General features: G+C 42.0%; 1 protein-coding gene across 6 annotated transcripts; it reads right to left on the reverse strand.

Moving 5' to 3' along the window:
* Positions 1-4,432: 4,432 nt before the first annotated feature.
* cgna (cingulin a) lies at positions 4,433-21,936 on the reverse strand. Of its 6 annotated transcripts, none has more exons than XM_074684047.1 (21): positions 21,913-21,936; positions 16,529-17,405; positions 16,320-16,417; positions 16,154-16,223; positions 14,875-14,973; positions 13,993-14,114; positions 13,596-13,707; positions 13,186-13,398; positions 12,860-13,008; positions 12,669-12,695; positions 12,044-12,164; positions 10,985-11,197; positions 10,547-10,768; positions 10,209-10,457; positions 9,906-10,076; positions 9,536-9,697; positions 9,046-9,219; positions 8,704-8,822; positions 6,977-7,085; positions 6,715-6,878; positions 4,433-6,146 (listed from the first exon to the last, which is right to left on the reverse strand). In XM_074684047.1, the coding sequence occupies exons 2-21, from the start codon at positions 17,402-17,404 to the stop codon at positions 6,011-6,013; spliced, it is 3,606 nt and encodes a 1,201-aa protein (XP_074540148.1). In that variant the 5' UTR covers position 17,405; positions 21,913-21,936; the 3' UTR covers positions 4,433-6,010. The 6 variants fall into 6 exon arrangements, with proteins under 6 accessions (XP_074540148.1, XP_074540151.1, XP_074540149.1 ...); XM_074684050.1 differs by lacking the exon at positions 21,913-21,936 and adding an exon at positions 21,730-21,901 and having other exon boundaries at positions 4,434-6,146; positions 16,320-16,390; XM_074684048.1 differs by lacking the exon at positions 21,913-21,936 and adding an exon at positions 21,730-21,901 and having other exon boundaries at positions 4,434-6,146; positions 14,875-14,970.
* Between the last annotated feature and the right edge of the window lie 422 nt (positions 21,937-22,358).

Genomic DNA, 22,358 nt, shown 5'->3' on the forward strand with positions numbered 1-22,358 from the left:
TCTTTGAGTCATCAGAGTTGGACTGGAGTGTTACAAAAAAAGAAAAAATTGTATGTGACTTGAACCACAACAATGAAAATGACCAATAGGTGGGAAAAATAGGAAAGACTAATGTTTGGTCATGTGCTTTGCTACAGTCAGAGGTTAAAAGTGCAGTAAGGTGACACCCAGTCAATGTGGGGTAATACAGTGATATGTCTTTCTAGAAACAATGATGAAACTATTGGTGAAGTCATTAACTCTATTTTAACAACATATAGTTTACTCCTCTTTCCATCATTTCTTCTTCCTCATTGTTGAGGCCCTGCCTTGATTTGTGTCGTGTGTGTAGCATTTTTTCCAGTGAATTGAGGTTTTGCAATCATTACACAAACATTCACAAAAGCTGTTAAAAAATAACACATTATAGAGCTGAATTCCCAGGACTGTGGAGCATGTTGAGAACTCTGCTATTTTAAAAAAACTTTCCTACTCTTTCCTGTTAAAAAAAAAAAAAAAAAGAAAGCTGAAAAGGGGAGAAAAATCCTGAGCTAATTATTGTGTTCAAAGTTATGTGATTTGAGTTTATTAATCAATGTTTTCCAGGGAACCTTCCCTCAAAGCAGTACATCATACCATCTAAAACCAGAGATTACAGTTTTATATCTAAGGTTAAAGATCAAGAAGTAAAGAAGTAGACTTTTTAAAACGAGCTTAAACCAAGCTTCAAAATGAGCTCAGTTTTTCTAAAGCTCACGTGCTGTGGTTCCCAGCATGATATTAATAGTACTGACGTACTGAAATTACTAATCCCCCTCTCATTATCTTACTATTAATCTTTACAAAAACAACAGAAACAGGTTTGGCCCAGTCCCTGAAACACTCAGAGACTTGTACATCCACACGTATCACCTGAAGGCAGATGGAAATGTTTTCACCATGAGAGTGTTTTCTTTATGAACTGTCATACGAAACAACAAACACACCAGGATTTCAAAATAAAACACATCCTTCTCTTTGCTCATCCTCCCCTGAGTTTAAAGTTATGCCTGGAAATCTGGAATGGTATGGAAACCCGATTACGCCCATGGAAAGTATGTACGCTAGTAAGTTACAGTCTAGCAAAACAGGTAGTGTACGCTGCACGAAACACTGTACAGGTTTGGTTGCACTGCCTGGGAGGTGTTAGTATCATACACAGCGTCTGGTTCTATTGCAAATATTGAAGGTGTGGCTGTGCATGCCAAGAAATTTGTTGCAAGGAAAGAATGTAAAGTTCACTTCCCCGGGAACCAAAGGAGGGGAAGGGGCCTCTCTTGGTCTTTTGAAGATCAGTCACACAATAGCACAGTAGGGAGAACTGTAAGTCTGTCAAAACCAGCCAGGACCACATCTCCTCTGAAGCACAGACGTCACAGTGGGCGATGAAATAGTCCCACAAAGTCCCACAGAGGTGCCAATGTGTCAGAAAAGATGTAAAAACAGGACTCTGATCTTTTTTTGGACGCCCTGAAAACAATGACCTGAAGTCATAAAAATGTTCTGGTTCACAGAAAAAAAGGTTTTGTGGCTTTTTCCTTCAGAGGATTTTCCTCACATCCAGACATGAATTGGAACAACAGTCCCAGGTGTTACAGGTGGGCTAATCTGATGTCATCATCTATTTGACAAATATTCTGTGTACAGCTTCTAAGTTTTCCTTTCAGCTTGTTTCACATGGATCTCATTTGACCCAGTACATTCCTGTCGTGCCTCACCCTGGGGTGCTCCTGGCAGAAACCGTCCATCACTGCCCACAGTGCCAACTACATGAGGCAGCTCTGAGCGGCTGGAGGAACTCTGTGTCCTGATTACACAATTTTAAATTTGACACAAAGGCTGTATCAGTGGGTCTGGTCCTTTTTGGTATTTTCTGTCTTTTTTTGTGAAGGAGAGGTTGTAATATGTCATGTCTCTGAGTTTGAGGAGAATTGAAAATCAGAGACCTCTATAAGCAGAAAAATAGGCTTCTTCTATCAATGTTTTCCACTCTTTCAGTCAGAATTGAAATCCAGATTCTGGTCTTTTAAACATTAAACATGGAGGAGCAATTTAACTTTCACAAGCTGCTAACTTAACAATCCCCACAGCCCCAACAGTTAGGATGAGCCAAACTTTTATGTTGCAGGTGACAAAGTCACGCGACAGCCAAGTCCACACATGCAGTTCATAGAAACACAACAGTAAAGGTCACATATAGTGTGTACTCTTAAGATCATGTAGATTACACGTGACTCACTTTGAAGAACCTGTAATAAATGTTGTTTGAACAATATTTGTTTAAATTTAGAGTGAGATATGAAAAACATTAATGATCTTCACAAACAGGTGATGTGTCACAAGTCAGGTAGCCTATATTATGGATCAGTGAAGGAAACACAAAGCCCTCATCATCTATTTTGTTCGCAGACCAATAATAACTATTATGGGCTTAGTGAGCTCCTGTAGCTTTCATTTAATGACTCTCTTCTCTGTAAGTCTGGCTTAGATAACAAATCCAAAATTCCAGACAAGCACTGCTCCGCTGCCAGGTCCTAATCCATTTTTATTATCATGTTCCTTTGAAGTAGTCCTGCATGCTCCTTCACACATGGGGATGACATAATAGAGCTTCATTGAAGATGAATGCTTTCTGGAAGGTTCTGTTGTAGTTTTTGTCAAACTGAAGCAGAGTCACTAACTCAGATACCTTAAGGCAGAGGCCTAAAACTCATGGCATACAGCTCACCGCTTGATATCACCTTATAGTGAATTTCAGACTGATGTGTTCACGGCTTGGTGCATTGTTGGGACCAGGGACAAAATATCCAATTTTTAAGGTGACCCTAAACTGGACGTAGCGTAATCACCTCATGAACCCAAGCAGGGAAAAAAAAAACCAAACATTTGGTACACTGCCCTGAAACCATTAATAAAACAAGATGTCTCTTATAAAGGCCAAAAGACAGGTTCAGTCTCAGGCGCAGAGTATCCCAGTTTGATCCCTGGCAGGTGCAACATGCTAATCTGGATGGTTTCTCAGAAAAAGAAAGCTGAGAGAGAGTTGAGAGAATGATTATGATAATCATAATAATATATTTTATTTGTGGGTGCCAGATAAGGTCACCAAAAGCATTGGGTATAAACGGCACAAAATCAGCTCCATACAAACAAAAACACAATCAACTACGTAATGTTTTACTACTTTTTCTCCTGTTTGTCTGGAGATCCTACATGTAACCATGGCTGTATTGTTAACATGTGAAATCAGCTGTTCGCAGCTTGTAGCATGGCAATGCTAACAGGTGTAAGGCCTGATGTCTTCCCACAAGGTGAAGAGAAGGAGGTGAAGACAACGTGCTGGTTCTCAGGTGTGAGCTAAGAAGTGACGACATAGACCTGTCCTTCCATCCATCGTTATTGGGAACTGAAGATCTATCTCCAATAAGATGGATGAGCTAGCCGTGCTAACCCAGCAACAGAGGGAATACCAGAGGGCAGAGTAGCATCATGCTATTCACAGTCATGGCTAACAGAGCTAACATCAGACACCAACGCCACACTGGAAGAGCTTCACCTGCTGTGAGCAGACAAGAAGCTCAGTCCTGGACCCTGTGGAGGTGGAGGCTGGCTGAACTGGAGAATGATGGACAAGCTGTCATCATCTATTTTCTTATGGACCTTTTTTCACTTTCTATACACTTTCTTACTTTTGTTTTCTTTATTGCTGCTGTGACTTCAATTTCGTTGTTCTTGTTACCATGACAATTAAGTTCTATTCTATTCTATTCTATTCTAAAACAAGATACAGCTGAGAGGGGTAGTTTGAGTAACACCTTTTGTGACAAGATCGGATGGAGTCAGTGGCGCTCTGCAAATTTGAGTTTGAGACTCCTGTCTTAGGGTGATTTCATGTACGACTCTAATGTAACAAAAATATGGAAGAAACCCTGCGCGCCACAGGAAGTAGTGTGGTTTGTAAGATGCCCTCTACAATGAAAAGCTATCACGTTTTCTGCATTATTGTTAAAATATGAACATTAATAGGGGTTAAGTTTTATTTATGACCTTGCAAACAGAAAGGGTTTGATCTGCTCTGCATATTTCTGTGTTGAAGATCACTGACGAGACTAACAAAAGGGTAACGGCAGTATCAGCGATTGCAGATTAATTTAGGAAATAGAGAAACATGTGCTCATATGTATTCCATTTTACTAGTCACAAGCTAAATTAAGTATGCTAGACCTTTTTTTGTTTGTATTAGTCTGTTTGTGGGTTGGACTAGCGTATATGTGTATGCCCATGGCAAAGGTCACTGGTCTTAAGCCCTGCCCTTTGGGGGTCTGGCTGAAGAGAAAGAGGTATGTGTTCCAAATGCTTAAAAAATTATATAAAGTTATGAGAACAGACAAAAAAGTTATTTGATTGTTTTATTTTTGCTAATTTCATATTTAAGAGAAAAAGGAGATCTTATGTGAAATACAGTCACAGTATGATGTTTCCAGTCAACATTTTTGTACCAACACAACATAAAAAACAACTTTTCACTCAGCAGTCGAAGAAATCAAATTCAGTTCCATTTTCCAGTTTCACTGAAGACAAAGTGATAAACATTAAATTACAACAAACAACAATACGATTACAGCTCTGTCTGATTGTTCAAACTGTGTACAAAAATCATTTCAAATAAGCTAAAAATGTTAAATACAAACACTTAAAAAATCAAGAGCAAGAAAAGAATTATAAAATTTTTCATCATTTTAAGGCATCGCATTGAAATGAGGAGAATATATTTATGTGACTACGAATAAAGGAATGCATAGAGATTGTGCAGGATCTGATAAAGTTTCATAGCAGACAGGAAGTTGTTTTGGCCCATTTGTTTTCAAACTTGAAAAGTTGAAAATCACTTTCACACAGCCTGTAATGTTCTCACAAAGGGCCTCTGTTCTTCAAGATATAAACCCAGACAGTCTGCTGCTTCAGGAAGCAGCTTCAGATACAGTGAATAAAGACCTCAGGCTAACCCAAACATTTACACCAACAGTGGTTTCTATCAAAAGCACCGTCTAGTAGTGTGTCTTTGTGCAGAAAAATAACTGTGATGTTATTAGTGCCACATTTTTTATTACAGTACACCGTGCGAACTATACAAGACTTGATTGTGGAATTAAATCCTAACACAAACTGTCTAAGATAAAGATTCCATACATAAAAATAGTTAAACAAATATATTTCTTTTTTTTTGTAAATAAGTGTAAAACAAATATTTTTAGTATCACACCACTGATTTGGTAAGGTGAAGAAAACCAGCATAAGAACCGTAGATTCAGGGTTCACCTTTCAATCACTTGTGCAATCATGAAGCAGTGTCAGTGTCTGGGGCATGTTTTCAGTAGTGCTTTGCTATATTAGTGCATATTAGGGTACAGAGTTCAGTCAGTGAAAAGCTGCGCTGTGGAAAGTAAGATCCAGGGTTTAATAAGGTAAAGTATGTGTGGAGAGTTAGCATAGCAGAATATCCAGTCATGTCCAAACTTGGCACCTCAAGTATCAGACCCAGAATCTGAACTCTGAAATGGTCCGACTCGCTGAATTTGCACCTGAAAATGAAAGAGGTATCTTCTATTGCTTTGTTGTTTTGTGTATTAGTTTGTTATCAGTAATTGACCCCGACCCTGGTGGGTTTGTTTCTTTGTAAGCACCTTTGCTTGTATATTGCATTTGTATAAATCTGTTTTCCTGACTGTGCGTTACAGTAAATCTGTGAATGTCCTACACTGAGGGAAATTCCTCTACACGTAGACATTGTTTTGCTTCCTTTCATTTCATTGTGGACACCCCCCTCTTCCCCCCTTCCCTCCCTGGTCCCTCATTGTGTGCTGTAGTGTTCACTATTCTGCCTTCTGGCTGTACTCCCAGTCTACACAGATGCTAAGCTACACTTCCCTTCATTTTATCCCTACACAGTGCTACATTTTCCCACCCTTACCCTGTCCCCAAAGTGCGTGTTTTAACAGGAGCTGGTCTGGAGGTTGCTCTCAGTTAGGATGGAGGTGATGGTGGAGGGGTCGTACAGGCTGTCATCATCATCTGAGCTCAGGGCTGATGAATCCAAAGCCGGCCGCATCGCTGCTTGTGCTTTCCTCCTGCGACACATGATCAGTATTTATATTATCATTTACAGTTGCATATGTTTCAACACATTTTTTATACTTTGTATTTTAACAGTAATGCAGTAATCACAGATGGTGGTGCTGCCAGGTGATCACAGTGCTCCCCCTGCTGTCAATATCAGGGAACAACATGTTTATTCTTGTTTCTACAGGCAGGTTTAATTTCCCATGTGGTCCATGAGTAATTCCATGATTTGCTGATTTAGTTTAATGAAATAGCTCTCCACACTTAGGTGGTTGTGGATCTGTTTTAGACGTATCACGTTGTGAAATATGGCCCCTAAGGGGATCTGTGTGAGTCTCCACCAGGTGTCTCTTTGAGTGTGTAACAGCTGTGGAATCTGGGTTCACTGCTAATGGCGTCATTTACACAGAGTTTTATTCACTCAGACAAAAAGAGGAGAAGACGATGTCGCTCTTGCTCACTCTTGCGCACATCCACTGTGTTAATCCGGCTGCTGGGAAGCGTGTTGCATAACCACTACCAAAAAGCTCACGCTGAGAGTAACAAAATAAGAGACAAAGAAAAGGAAATGCTCACTTCAGCTCAGTCTCTAGAGCGGTGACTCTGCCCTGTAAAGCCTCTTTCAGCTCCATCTGTTCCTCCATGTCTCTCTGAGCCTTCCGTCTCAGTCCATCTAACCTCTCCAGCTCGGTCTCCCCTTCATCCACCTGCCTCTTGAGAGCCTTCACCTTCAGAGCAAGCTGCAACAAGAGAAACAGTTTTTGATAGTGTACTCTTTTTTAAAAACACATATTTCTATGTTCAAACAGTTCCATAAAGTAGACAGTGAATGTGTCACCTGGTCTCTTTGCTCAGTGTGTGTCTGTCTCTCCTCATCCAAAGTCATGTTGAGCTCTTTCAGTTTCCTCTCCAGACGTCGTTGGGATCCTAACACAGAGTTCTTCTCCCTTCACGTTCATGAGAGAAGGAGGGTTAGTGAGACATGTAAGCAGGTCAATGAGTAATATTCTGCACATCCTTACTATTACCAAAATTCCCCACAGCAGGATATTTGCTTGCTCACTACTCATAGAAAGATGAAGCCAAGTAAGAAAGATGTCACTTCGCTGAGGAGTAAATATGAATCTACATTACTGAAAAGTAAGGATTAGTTTCTTTCACTTTTGATACAAAATGGTACCCATGCCTGGCAATCAGTATCAGTTTTAAAAGGTACCAACTTGTGGTACCTTTGTGTGTTTATGTTGTAATTAGGGATGTCCTAATCCAATCATGTGATCATGTGAGTCGGGGCTGATCGGGGTATTTTTTAATGATTGGAGATCGGGGGAGAGGGAGTCGGAAAAAGCCTGGGGCCTTAGTTCTTGTTTTTAATTAAAATGTGTATAATAGTACATCATCATTCATTTTAGAATAGAACTTAATTTGTCATTATAACAAGTACAACGATATTGCAAACAAGAAATTGCAACCTTATTGTCACACACATACAAGGTAATCTTGTGGTGCACCACTGAGAAGCTTTATTTCTATTTTGTTGATCCAATGCTGCACTATGTGGAGAAAAAAAGCTATATTCATGTTGGCTAAATGATACCTTCATTTAAATCACATAAAAAAAACTCAAAGGGCAACTTGTAGGAGTTTTTTTTCTTTTCTTTTTTCTTAATGCATTGTTAAAATATCGGATTGGGAAATATCGGGATCGGCAGATACTCAAAATAAAAAAAATCGTAATTGGATCGGGAGCAAAAAAAACATGATTGGGACATCCCTAGTTGTAATAAAAATAAATTTGATTATTAATAAAATCTCAGTTTTTCAATCTAACAAATTTATTTCTCATTATATAACCTTGACATTTCTGTGTATGGAAATCGTCTACTCTTCCACTCCCTCACAGTCACAAAGATGTGTTTAGGCACCAAAACATAGAATGTGACTTTCATAATATGCGAATTGGTACTTGGTAGTACAGACAGAATTTGGTCGGTACCTAAAAAAGTTCCTAATTCAGTCCCCATCCCAATTGAAAAGTGGTTATAAAGCTTTTAAAGGGCATGTTTTCCTGGTTCTACAAGCAGGAGGCTTTGATTGTTTTGGACGCAGAGTCAAACTAATGGTTGTTTCTGTCAGAACATTGTTTCTGATACTAATTAAAGGTTGTAAAATGTCGAGTAGGATAAAGAAAGAATGTATTTCATATAAAAATACAATAAACCCTGCAATGTAGAAAGCCTGAACGTAAAGCTATAAGTATAGTTAATATTTTAAATTTCTTACTGAGTTTTGAAAGAGCTTATTTTGTTGGTGCAATGAGGACTAAAGCCTGTGATCATACCCTGCCTGTTCTGACCTTTAAAGCCTGTAATGACCCTTATCATAATGCCAGTTTGTAACAACACTGTACTGACGCTGACCACCACATTCACCCACAGCAGGTCACACACAAACACACACAGCCCTCCCCATTCACAGTTCTCCTGCACAGCCTTCATTGTTTAAAGACCAATGACAGAGGGAAAAAAAATCTTATTCAGAGTTATTTGTTCTTTTTTTATGTACCTTTCTTCGCTCCGTAGACGTTCTTCCAGTTCTTGGATCTTGTTCTCCAGCTGGGACAATCCTGCTGAGGAGCGAGACTGGCCCTCCATTTCTGCCACTCGACTCCTCAGCTCTTTCAGCTGCAGGGACAAACACGAATAAACAGCTGTTTCACAAACACGAATAAACAGCTGTTTCACAAACACGAATAAACAGCTGTTTCACCACGCACAAATCACTACCTTTAATTTTATTTTATTCTAATGTAAAACCTTATTTTTTTGTAATTAAAGGGGGATACGCTGACAGGTTTTAGTCTCTTGTTACTTGTAAAAAAACACTACAGTTAGTGTGTGTAAGTACATGTCTCTCCATGGAGTTCTTGTCCAGCTCCAGGTCCTGTTTGGACGATCTCTCTTGCATGAGCTCAGAGCGCAGCTGATCGATCTGATCTCTGCTCCTCGCCACTCTGTCCGTCATCATCTCAGCACTGCTTCTCTCCTCCTCCAGCTCCAGCTCCAGACGCTTCAGCTTGTCCTGACGGAGACACCATAACATTAATCTTCATTAGAGGCTTAGAAATTATTTACACTTTGAGCTGTGTGCAAAAACGAATGATAAATATATTTGATAACTTAAAATTTTCAGCATTTTAAAGGCACTAAAACCTTTCTAAGCTACGTTTCTTTGATTTAAAAGTGTAAGGAAGAGTTATGCAGAATAAGAAAGTGTTGCTCTGACACCGTATGCGGAGCAGAGCTATCACTGTAACAGCAGAGAGCCCTGTAGTCATGGTTTATTTCCAAGCAGTTGCCTCGCTCAGACCATGATGCAACACATGCACATATTTTACCTCCAGGATACGAATCTCCCGAGTTTTCTCATTCAGGCTGTTTTTTCCAGCCTCCATCTCTCCCTCCAGGTGGCGCAGTCTGTTGGAAAGCAGCTCTTTGTCCAGCTGGTGGTTGTCTCTCTCCTCACACACCAGCAGCAGCTCCTTCTTGCTTCGTGACATCTAGTGAGATTTATCATAAAACGTCAGACTCACTGATCATCACTGTGCTGTTTAGCATGTGGGTAAGTGGGTGCGATCATCCAAGCGTGCACTGTGAATATTGTTTGTCACAACTATTGAAAACAGACCAGACATTGTTTTCATAATATAAACAACAAACAGACCAAACAAGCAGGGCAGCATGAACACAAACACTTTGAACACACACTTCTTCCTCCAGTCTCCGCAGAACTGAGCGACCTCTCTCTGCTTCACTCTGAGCGTCGTTTCCGTGACGTTGCATCTCTTGTATTTCCTTCCGTGCCTTTTCTCTCTGATCCTCCAGCTGAATCTTAAAAGCCAGCGCCTCTTCTTTGGAGGACACAGTCAGAGACTCGTACTGTGGGAGGCAAACAAGCACACAGGGTGAAAACATTTTGTATTTGTCCTGAAACCTCTGATGAGAAGATGACGCAGACTGCAGTCTCTCATTGACTGATCAATGCTTAAAAATACCCTCTCCTTTTGTTACCTCTTTGTTAAGTTGCTCCAGAGCTCTCGTCTGTTGACGTTCAGTCTCCTCCAGCTGGTTGATGGTCTGTTTTAGAGCGTCCTTCTCCCTCACTGTGTCCTCCAGACGCAGGCTCAGCTCGCGGTGCTCCTGGCTCAGTCTGGAGGCTTTCCTCTTGGCGTCGTCCAGCTCAGATCTCAGTGCCTGAGCCTCAGTGTGGAGGGCGAGCTCTGCCTCGGAGCTCTCGGTGGCATTGGACTGCAGCTGAGCCTGAAGAAAACCCACAGAAGAAAGTTTACTCTAAAGCACAAGTCTGAAACACTCAGGAGTGAACGTGGAATAAGAGGATGTTAACCTACCTCTAAACGTGACAGTTTGTCTCTGAGACGCGTGTTGGACTCGTCCTTCTCCTGCAGGGTGTCTTCGAGAGATCTAATGTCACTCTGAGCTCTGTTCAAACGTGTGGTAGTGGCTTTAACTTCTTCCTCAGCTAACGAGAGTTTTTCCTTGAGCTGTTTAGTCTCAATTTGTAACTCATCAAGCTTCTGCTCCAGCTCTGAGATGACAGCGGGGTTTGGGAGCTTTGAACAGAAAGACGAGGGAATGGATTGGATAAATCATACAAGGATAGATTAAAGACTAAAAAAAACTTCTAATTTAACAGTCTTTAATGTAATCATCTTAACGAACAGGGAAACTACCTCCAAATTTGTGTTACAAGCAAAGTAACTTTTTTATTCTCATGTACTGACAGATCTATGTAATCCCCCAGGGTGCTTTGGAGGACTGATACTGACCCGTTTGTTTTTCTCCTGTGCCTTGGCAAAGTCCTCTTTGGCCCTCTGTAGTTGGTCCTTCAGCCTGTCAATCTCATACTTAAGCTCTGCTTCCTGGTTCTGGTGAGATTTCTTGATGGAGATGACCTCCATGACTTTCTTGTCCAACTCTGTCCTCTGCTTCTCTACCTCAGACTTTGTCTTCTGGAGGTCAGCATTGCATCGCTGAAGCTCCTTAAAAGAAACAGAGAATACACTGGTTAAGTTGCTTCAATGGGTTTAAATCAGGGAATACCTGTGTTTCACTGATCAAACATTATCAAGAAAAATTGTTTTTCAGTAAAAATTATCTTATAAGACTTGACATGAGCCACATTCACCTGACACAGTCCAGAAAAATGTCTAATTTCAAGATATTAAAAGAGAAAAATTGTGCCTGAATTATTGTAAAAATGAATTTGCTTGTCAAGCTTCCTGAAATAAGAACAAGGTCTTAATACAAGAAACTAAACAAGTAATTTCTTACCCAGATTATTTTTGACAGTTTACAAGCACCTTAGGTAGGGATTGGATACCTTCCATATGTGAAACAATATGGTATGGATGCCCAGTGCCTGGCAATCGATATGGATACTCAATGGTATCAATTTTAGGTACTTTTCTGTGTTTATGTGACAATAAATATAAATTTGTTTAATAATAAAATCTCAAAGTTTTTCTATTCAACACATTTATTTCTCAATACATAAACTTGCAACTGCTGTTTTCATAACCAGAATGAGAACTCACTTACTCTTCCACTTCCTCACAAGGATGTGCGTCAAGGCACTAAAACATGGTACCATTTGATTTTATGTTAATCAGTTCTCTGTGCTACAGATGGAATTCGGTCAGTACCTATAAAAGTACCTAATTCTGTACCAATCCAGGGCTTATTTGTTTCTTTTGATTTATAGAAATAAGATATTCCTCCAAACCTTTCAGCTGAATTTGTCTCATATTAATCCAATAAGACCAAAAACAGATGTGCACATTTGCTAAGATTCCAGTTTTAGCAGTGGGTAGGGTTTTGTATTGCACCTGGTTGAGAGTCTGTGTGGCGCTTGGGTCGGGTATCTGTTGTTTCATGGTGCTCACTTTCTCCTGCAGCTCCTTTAGTTCGTCCTCAAATTCCTCTTTTTCAAGACGGGCTTGCAAGAGTCTAAAAGAAAAAATGTGTTAAGGAGTTTTTATGAATCAAACTGAATGTTAAAAAAAAAAATTGTGGTTTAAGATTTGTTATGGATTGATGAGCAGCTGTTGCATTGTATAAGTGAATCACAACAACTGGCCAAAAACAGTTGCTCTTTAATCTTGAAATGATCAGAAGTTAATCAGCATTTTGAGCTGGCATAGAGGAGTCAGGTGTACTCAAACAAAATATGTTGACAACACAGTTTTTGCTAAACATGACACTTACAACCATCCACACCACACCCTGTCTCTTTTTTATAAAGAAGGACCAAATTCCAGTCATAACTTTGAGCTGGAAAAGTTTCACAGGTTCCCCACATTTAAAGTTGGCGGTTTGTAAAGTTTTGAATCAGGATGTTAGTGTGGATGATCTTTGAACTACAGACAGACTCTTGTTAGCACAACTACCCACGTCTACTGGCTCTACAGTCTGCACAGCTACACACAAATGCAGTTCATTAGTGACTCTCACAGTGTTTCAGGGCTGCTGGGTTGCTCTCTAACAGAGAGAAGGAGAAACATAACCAGGTAGAGTGAAAAAGAAGAGATGGACACATGAGTAGTAAAGAAAGTGCAAAGAGAAAACAAGAAAAGGAGATGATAAAATCCACAGATATTACAGAACAGTCTTTCCAAACACAGTGATGTGTCCATTGAACTCACTCTTGCTTAGTTGTGCGCAGTTCGTCTCTGGTGGTGTGAAACTGCTCCATCCAGTGGCTGCTCTCGTCTCTGCAGTCTTCTAACTGCTGCTGTAGGGAGCGAACGGATGCGTTTACGCGCAGACGCTCAGCTTCGATCCCTGCATGAGACTGAAACAGAGACAGGAGGACTCAGTTTGATGATCCCTGAACCATTTCAAAGAAAAAGAAATATATGCAGTTATTTGTCTCCCTGAAGACATCAGGCTTTAAACTGTTGAGGTTCTTTCAGCCTTACAGGCAGCTCATGTTTTTATTCTTTTCTGGACCTGTAATGTGTGCACTTACCTGAGACACCTGCTCCATGCTGCTGCGGAGCTTCTCCATATCAACGCTGTACTGCTCCCTGAGCGCCTCGATCTCTTTGTCATGTGTGGCCACCTCCTCCTTCAGAGCCCCTTTCAGGGCGGTCAGCTCCCTCTCCCTCTGTCTCAGTGTTTCCTCCAGCTTCTGTTTCAGCTGGCAAACCTCCATCAGCTGAGCCTGACAAGACATCAGATCCTGCAGGAATATACAGTATGAACACGATACTGCTGAGATCTTAGCACACACTTTGTGTGGTACAACTTATTCAACTATAAACTCTCAAAGGAACAGAGGTTTTGAGGAGAAGGGAGACATGTTTTGTTTTAAAATAAGATACTGTAAGGGAAGTGATAGCTCTGGTGTGTCTGTTTAGAGTGTAACTCTCTGTGTACCGTCTTGTTGCCACTTTCTCTCCTCAGTTCATCCTGAAACTCGGCCAGCTGGTCCTCCATATCTCGTACCTGCGCCTCTGCGTTCTCCCTATCCATGCGCAGCTGAGTCAGCCTGCGAGGAAAAGAGGACACACACTCATACACACAGCACAATGATTATTTGTACTCAAATGACCCCGGCATACTTGTGTCATGTGAATTAGTTATACTGACTTCTTGTTCCCTGAAATTGTGAGGAGTGTGTTCTGGAAAACAAAGTGGGTTTGTCATGCTCTTCTATTACTCCAGTCAACCAAGACTTTCAGACAATAGTGCCAGCCCCTTCCTGCTTTCCCCTCACTGATTGTGTGTGTGTGTGTGTGTGTTAAGTGTGCACTGTATGCTTTTGTGCCCTTACTCTGAATGTGTTTCATTCAACTCTTGCTTCTTCCGGTCCAGCATCTCCCGGAGCTGCAGGTTCTCATCCAGACAGGACTCGAGCTCAGCTTTCAGAGTGGGATCAGAATTGCTAACAGAGTCCTGCACGAGAGCAGACATGATGAATAAATGAGAGCAGGGGAACTTTAGACATCATGTAGCTCTGGTGGGATAAACAAAGGACTTTGAGGAAATGTTACAGCGGGCCTGCCGATCAATATGCATGAGGGATTAAGTTCTTAGGGGCTATTAGAGATTAAGACCTGCCCACACCGTTTAGACCAACATATAATGAGTCATTATTGGAGTTAGATTGTTGTGTGTGTGCTCCTTTGACTGGCCCAAAGGGCTTTAAGGATTAATCTGAGGATTAATCTGAAGCACACTCCAAGGAACCCCCTACCTCTCCTGGTTAGATGAGTTTAAACGACATAAAAACTCTGAGGACGGTTTCCTACTCCAACTAGCTTATTTCCTTTGGTTGATGGTGGGTGCTCTCACTTTACGAGGACTGGGAGGAGTGTTTATGTGTTGGCCCTGAGTGTCAACCATAAATTGAGAGCTGATTTGAAGCGACAGGTTAATCTCTGAATGTTAAAATCCTCTAGTGGCAGACTATTCCAATCAGCCAAGTGAATTAAGGAAGGTTGGTGGGTCATCTGAGCCCCCACAGCTACCACAACGACACAAAACTCATTCTCAAAGTGTGTTTTCCTCTTTAACTTCTGCTGTTCACTGTATTCTGTTCTGTAGTCAAGTAATTGTTTTACAAGAAAACTGAGTAGACAAGCTGTCCAACTGCTTTCATGAGAATTACTTTCAGCACAGTGTATAAACATGCTTGTTTGTGTCTCTTCCTTACCCTCCTCTCTGCCTGCAGGGCAGTTTGTAGCTCCGCCACCTTTCTTTCTAGATCCCTCTTTTCTCTCATCCAGTCATCCTGAGCCCTGTCTTTAGGCTGCTGTAGAAAAGGTAAATACAGACACACTTGTAAAATCTGAACACGTGCCAGTGCAGGGAAAACACCACACACACACACTAGGGATGGAACGGTTCACATAAACCACGATTCAGTTCCTATCACGGTTTTGGGTTTGGTTCCAGTATACCTTGTTGTTGTTGCTTTAACACCTTTATTTTTACCATATACCCTAATAATCGAATATTAACAGAGTATTTTTAATCAATTATGTCATGTATGGTCATGGCCTGAAAGATTGAGGCTGTTTCCCATTTGAAAGATAATTAAAGCTGAGTGAAACATTGTTAGTTTCAACATACCAACTCCTCAGTAAAAAAAGTCACAATTGGCTGTCCCAGAAGTCACTAAAAGTCACTAAATGACGCTGCTGTCTAATTTACAAATTAATCCATTTGCATGTAATTGTCATGGACTCTGTAGGAGAGAGAAAAAATGTGGAAGAGACAGAAAGCAAGGAAAACACAACCTCATAAATATGTTTAGAACTACAAATTAACTTTTTTCTGTCCATTCTTATTTTTTTTTCCCAAAATATCAACCCTCCGCCTTTATATGGGTTGGGGACTGAGAAGTGACCGTAATGAGACACGCACTATTTCATCAGCTGCGAGTGAGGACTGTCTGTGTTTTGGATAGGGGAGGGGACTCACACACACTGACCACTGAGGAGATCAAAACATGCTTGAATTCTCCAAACTCCAGGAAACTCTCAAGAGTCGTTGTCTATAAAAAAAACTGTCCAGAGGGTCTGAAAAGTCATTAAATGTAACAACAAAGTCTCTAAATTGACAACATGCAATTGTGGTTTTATCCTCCACTTTCGTACTGCTGTCATCAGAGCCCATACTGAATCTAAAGTGCTCCTAGACAGCAAAACAACTCAACGCCACAGGTACACCCTCTGTCTTCTCCACTCCTCATGTACACAACACACACACCTCCCCACAACTGTTCCACTGCATCCTTAACCACGCGTTGCGCATGATTGAATGATTGGAGCGACATACTCGCTTCAAACTGAGCTGTAAAACGAGCGGAGCAGACGCACCTTGAACTGAGTCAGGAAAACCGAACGGATCGTTTTATTATTTTTTTAAACCGTTCCATCCCTAACACACATACACACACACACACTTGATATTACTAGATTAGGACAAACCTGTAGATTCTGAATCTTCTGAAAAATGATTTTTGCTTTGTGTTTGATCACAACGTCACTCTCATTTGACCTGAGGAGAAATGAATCTGTTAAAATATGCAAAATACGAACCATTTTACTCATTCTAACTTACTCAAAGTCTTGAAAGATAAGCAGTAGGTCATACCCTTGTCTGAGGATGTTGTATATCGTCTGCATGACCTGCTCCTCCTCCCTGCTCGTCTCTGCACTCTGACCCTGGTCCAGTAAAAGGTCAGGGGTCACCTTAAGATACAGATCAGAAAGCTACGCTTGCAATGTTGCATGCTATGTTGTGTTTGGAGCTAACTACAACACAAATAGTTGCCGAAGGTTTCAGTTGGTTTGTACTCTTACTTGTGCCTCAGTTGGGATGGACTGTGATGTCTCCACAGCGACGTATCTTCCTGCTGGCGTCCACTGATCGGCTGCAGGTTGTGCAGTGACATCACCCTGGCCTCGTCCCAGGCTGCTGTGAGCAGAGGAGGGAGGTGAGGAATAGGGGTTTGGGCCGAGGAGAGGGGATGTGGCTCTAGGATCTTGGCCTCCATTGTTCCCAGCATCAAACCTGTTGATGAGTCGATTGACGGGAGTCTGCTTCTGACGGGAGTGATTGGTTTGTTGAGGATGATCCGGGTGCGAGTGATCGCTTTTGACTGACCCCGCTGACCCATTCAGTCCAGCTCTGTATGAACCCTCCCACATGCCCCTCTCCATGTCCGTCTCTCTACCACCAACACGCCTGGCCTGCTCCCTCTCCCCCCTCACTCCAACCCCTCCATCCAGGTTCCCATAACTCCCAGACTTCCCATCCCCTGGAGGTCTGGACAGCTGGAATTCCTCACTGCCCGCTCCTCCCTCGCCATCCCTCTCCAGCAGCGAGCCATGAGACTGAGCCCGGCGTAGTGCTCCCCCCTGTCCTCCTCCCCCTACATCAGGCCCCTGAGTCCCTGTGTTCTCCCTCCTCCGGGGGAGACTACTGTAACCAGAGGGGTAATGGGTCCTGAGCTGGACCCCATACGAGTCTCCTTTCTCTCCATCTTTCAGGACCACATACGGCTGCCCTGCGATGCCCTGCACTCTGACCGCCACGCCGTACTTTGAAGAAGTCTGAGTTTTGGTTTTAGGCTGGAATCCAGGCTGACCCCCGCCGCTGTCGTAGAGGTCATTGATGAAGCGGATCTGGACACCGTAGTCCACTGGAGTCTTCCGGCCTGAGGATGGGGCGCTCATGCTGGGAACAGAGCAGAGAGGAGGTTAAGCAGACTGACAGGAGACATATCCTTGTACTGGTCAACATCTCCTGGTCTCGTATTCAAAATGAACTATCTAAACTGCATCGGTGCCTTTGTCTCTCTGTCGTTATCCTTAATGTTGGCTGAGGTTGTGCTGTAGGAGGATGAAAACAAAACAAAACACAACAAAAACCTGCTACAATACTATAAATATCCAGGTAAACACACCGTAACTCTTCGGTCAAAATAAGAAATCCAACACAGAATACCTGGAATGTCCAGACTCTGGCAGTCACACACAGCCCTGCTTTAACAAATACACAGATTGGACGCAGATTTACGCGCAGCAACACTCAGTTTCTCAGCTTGTTGACTGCTTGCGTGGACTTTAACCTCAGTGCACTCCATTAGTCATTAACCTGAAAGCACACACCCACATACGTATCACTTTCTCTAGGGCTTTTCCAAACTCTTGGGAGCTTTTCTGACAGATGTTAATCTCCCTTTAAACCAATCACTTGAATACAGACATGTAGCTTAGCAACAAGTAAGATTATTTTTCACTTATTTTCTGTAAAATCTGTGTTTCCTCCACTCCCTGACCCTCCCGTTTTCTATACTCTGATAGCCCTCGATGAGTAACTCTGAAACTATTTCTAATCCATCTGGAATGATCACACCTTCTCTACAGTACGTGATCCACCTTCTTCGTCACTGGTAGTGAGCTAAGGCCGGACTGAACATTCCTGATGCCGCGTCCTCTGGCCGATCACGCCTTGTGTGACACCACGAGACCTCTTCCACATGTTATTACACTTCTACGGCTCATTAGGCAAACTCCAAAGCCATTACAGCACTCCCTCCTGGCCTCTGCACCTTCTCTTCTTTTTCTTCTCTCAGCTTTCCAAGGTGAGAGACGGGCAGAGCGACTGAAAGGGAGTGCGAAGAGAGAGGAAGAGAGAGGGTGAAAAGAAACACTCAGCCTTTCTTCTCTTATCAGTGGCTTGTGTGATAAAATCCTGCACACTACCTCCCCTTCCCATACTCACAAAGGGCTGACTACAACAGCGAGCATCAAACAGAAAGCTGTGTCTTGCTTTGACACACGCTTTCATACATTTTTAAATGCATACACACACATTTTGACGTTTCTGAACAGATTTTGGAGGCTGGATGACGCAGCCCAAAAAAATCAAGCCGAGCTTTTCTCAGAAGAGGAGAATGAGATAGAGTCAGCATGCCGAGCTGATACGTGTTAATCCTAAATGTGCTGTGGAAGTTACATCTTCATTTCTGTACAGTGAGGCTGAGGAAGATGTCAGCCGTCAGCCAGGAAAGCATCATGGCGCAAAGGACCTTTGAGGGTATCTATGTGGTGCAGAAGCATCATCAACACACAGACCTTCTCGTCAGACCCGCACAGTAAGGTCGATTTTTATTCCACCCTTTGGGGGCCGCAGAGGAAGCCCCGTGTCACAACACATTTGTGAAGTTGAGCATGAAGCCTGCAGCCAACTGTCTTCACAGCAAGGTCAAGCAAACATGTCAGGCACTGGAAAAAAACACCACAGACACGCCACACGAGGAGCACTGAAGACAACATCCATTGATCTGAGGGGGAATGATGATCTGAAGCAGAGCGATCTGTTAAGCCCAAATCTTCCTCTGCTTCTTATCCTAACCTTCATTTCTCTACTTCGCCAAAATAGGACGCATATCTTTCTCCCAGAGGGGCAGGGGTGAGGGGGGAACCATCCTTTTGTTCTACTGATGTGGGGCGGAAAATGAGGGCAGCGATTCTGGGAATGCTAAAATGATCCCATGCTTCATCATTCCTGCCCTGACACTATTTATCTGATTAGACAACTTTGTTTCAACACTGACTTTTTTGTCCTACTTGAACATTGTTCCCTAAAGCTAATTTGGTTATGCACCTCTCCAAAATAAACATCATTTTTCAGACTGAAAGCAGGATAGCAAACAAGTTCCTCAGCATCTATTTGGCTCCGGAAGACATGTTTTGTTGAATTAACAAGTCAGTCGTATTTACACTTTTCCTTTGTTTGGAATAAAGCCTGAACAATTAGTGGTTGTAATCTGACTGTCTCAGAGAATTTGACAAAAAAAAATCACTGATTTGAAGATTTGAGATGATTGGGATTTTTTGCAATCCTAAGCAGGCCGCAGGTTTCAAAAGGAAGACCCAAACTTTTGTTGTAAACAGGACGTGACTCAAACAACAGCTCAGCTTAGTTCAGGTTTGCTCCTCCAGCTTAGAGTGTCACTGGTGTTTTTTGTCTGTTGCCGGCAATGCTCTCCGCCTGCAGTTATGCTGACGGACTCGCAGCCTCTGGCCTCAAAATTGAATTTTCGCATGGTAAATTGAATCGGAGCAGCTTCCCCGTTACGATCAGAGATGGGATGGGAAATATAATTAGGATATTAGAGCAGGGTGTGCGGGGAAATAAAGAGCGACAGTGTGTGGAGTCATGACGGTGCCTCTGCTGACTCAGAGTCGTCGTGGTTCATGTGATCAGATCTGCTCTGGCCTCAAATTGTACAGCTGGAGAGAGCAGCAAGGGCTGATGGTTATTTGAGTAAACACTTCTGGTGACTCCCAGCTTGAAAAGCAGTCTTTTCTGTGGTTAGTATAATGTGCATATGTATCCATCTTACGTACTCAATTTCCCCAAAATCATGACACAGTAAGAATGCAAAATACATCCAAAGATGCACATTTCAAAGTCTAATTCTAACTTTAATAAGAATTTTGTTTCATTTGTAGATTAACTACAGCTTTATCATAGAAAATACCAAAAACTTTTTTTAATCCTCAACATTTTCCAAAAAGTCCACCAGTCTTTGCTCAGAACAACAGGGGGATGAAGTTGGCTTAGTCATAGTTTCTGTATCCAACTGCTGTTACCTGTATCACTGATAAACATTCATACTGAGTTAGTTGTACTTTTAAACTGCAGTTTAACTCTTTTTTTCTCCTCTAAGTGTTTCATTGTGTTTCCTGGATCAACCTTGAAAATAGGACCTCAATGGTTTATGTAACAGTGCCGGACAAAACAGCAGCTCACGCCCCCTGTGTCCTTATTAAAGGACAGGCTGCCTCTTGGTCCTCAGGGTATTCTCCTTCTCCATTGCATTCTTCACTGAAAACCCGTCCCTCTTCCTCCTCTCTCCAGCGGTCAATCCCTCTCCAAACCTGCCCCCTCTCTTCTTTCACACCCAAACAAACAGCCATTATTCATCATTACCGACCTAAAGAACCTTATTGGCATGACAAAGAGAGACTTCACAGTTACCAAATAGTGTACAAATGACAACGCATCAGGAGCACATAAATACACCCCCCACTGATGTATCCCACATTCCTGACACTTGTTTCTCTCTGTACTTCCACTCATACAGGCAGAGTGTCTCTGCATGTGTGGATGTGATTCCAGGGACTTTATCGCTTTGTCCAGAGATATGAACTCGACTGGGCCAGATTTTCTTTTCTGTGTGTCCACTGTTTAACAATGAAAGTGTGTCAGCACATTCAGAGGCTTAAGAAGTCCTCTGCTATGATTATTTAACTTCAAACTCACCTTCAAAACTATCATCTGCACTTCATTGTTGCTGCATCATCAGTTTCATCTGACCTCAGCTTAAAGTTACAGAGCTGTGTATTGTAGACCTGGTCTTTGAAATGCCCTGTGAGTGTGCAGAGAAATGTCAGGCTATTTGAATACTATGTTGCCTTTCAAGGTTTTAAAGAGATAGAAATGCACCTGCAAGCAACATTGTAGTCTTTAGCATTGTGTCAAAGCTCTCGCATAGTTTTTCAAGCAGGAAAAACACCGGAAGCGCCAGGTGGGAGTGAGGCGCAGTTTATGTGTCATTTTGTTCTAGTTGGAATTGAACATTTTTTAAGTATGATTTATTTTTGATTTATAACGATATTTGGGAGTCTCGTGTTTAACCTGCAGTATAGGAAAATATGCATTAAAATACTTGCAGTATATAATGAAGCATTGTACACTTATGATATGGACTAATAATGAGGAAAATGAAGTTATCCCGAAGAACTGTTTACGTTAGCTGGGAGCCCTATTCCCACCAAACTAACGCTAGCCTCCAAGCTAAATACGCTCACAGAAACAGCTCAAGTGACTCAATACTAGAGGAATTATTACACAACTAACTTAAGATAACAAATCCGCGACTCTCGTTACATTTTACCTCCCACACAGAGCATAACTGTCTGACAAGTCGTGTCTGTCTGGTTTAGCTGTCTGGCTAAGAGAGGACCAAAACCAACCGTCAAGTTACCTCTTTCTTCCAAGTTTTTCCTCCGCTCCTTTTTGAAACTTCGCTTCCCTTGAGTCTGTGTTGATTCACAAATTTTCACTAACATCCATCAAAATCCACACAGAAAACAAAGTGGTTAGAAAAACAACTCCACTCAAACAGAGACAGCAACAAGTTCATTCTGCACTGACTGCAACCTGTTACCTTTGTCGGGGATGGAACCGTCCCGCCCTGCCTCCCCCGAGGGAGCGCTGTGATTGGACTGTCGAGCTTATGGAGGCGGGACTCCAGGCTTCAGCTGTGTATGCTATTGGTGGAAACAGTATGTCACATGAAAAAATTATGCTGGACCTCTTCCAAGACCTATTGTTGATAAACGAGGGTCCAAATTTTGGTCACGATGACACAATCAAAAAGAAACTCAAAAAAAAAAACAAAAAAAACGTGTTGATACGTTAGGCTGAATATGTCAAAGTTAGTGGTAGAGTGGGGTGGATATTGACTGGAGTTTCACTAAGTCATATTTTCCAAACTTACCAAAAGATGGCGCAACTTTCTTCCAGAGGGCATTTCAGCATCAGTACACGGGCCCCAACCAGTAGGCTTTACAGTCTGTATGCATAACCCATTAGAAAACTGATTGCTCAAGT

The sequence above is a fragment of the Halichoeres trimaculatus genome, unplaced genomic scaffold, assembly GCF_033239565.1.
Source record: "Halichoeres trimaculatus isolate MK-OKI-2021-1 unplaced genomic scaffold, fHalTri1.1 fHalTri1_scaffold_12, whole genome shotgun sequence".
Lineage (NCBI taxonomy): Eukaryota > Metazoa > Chordata > Actinopteri > Labriformes > Labridae > Halichoeres > Halichoeres trimaculatus.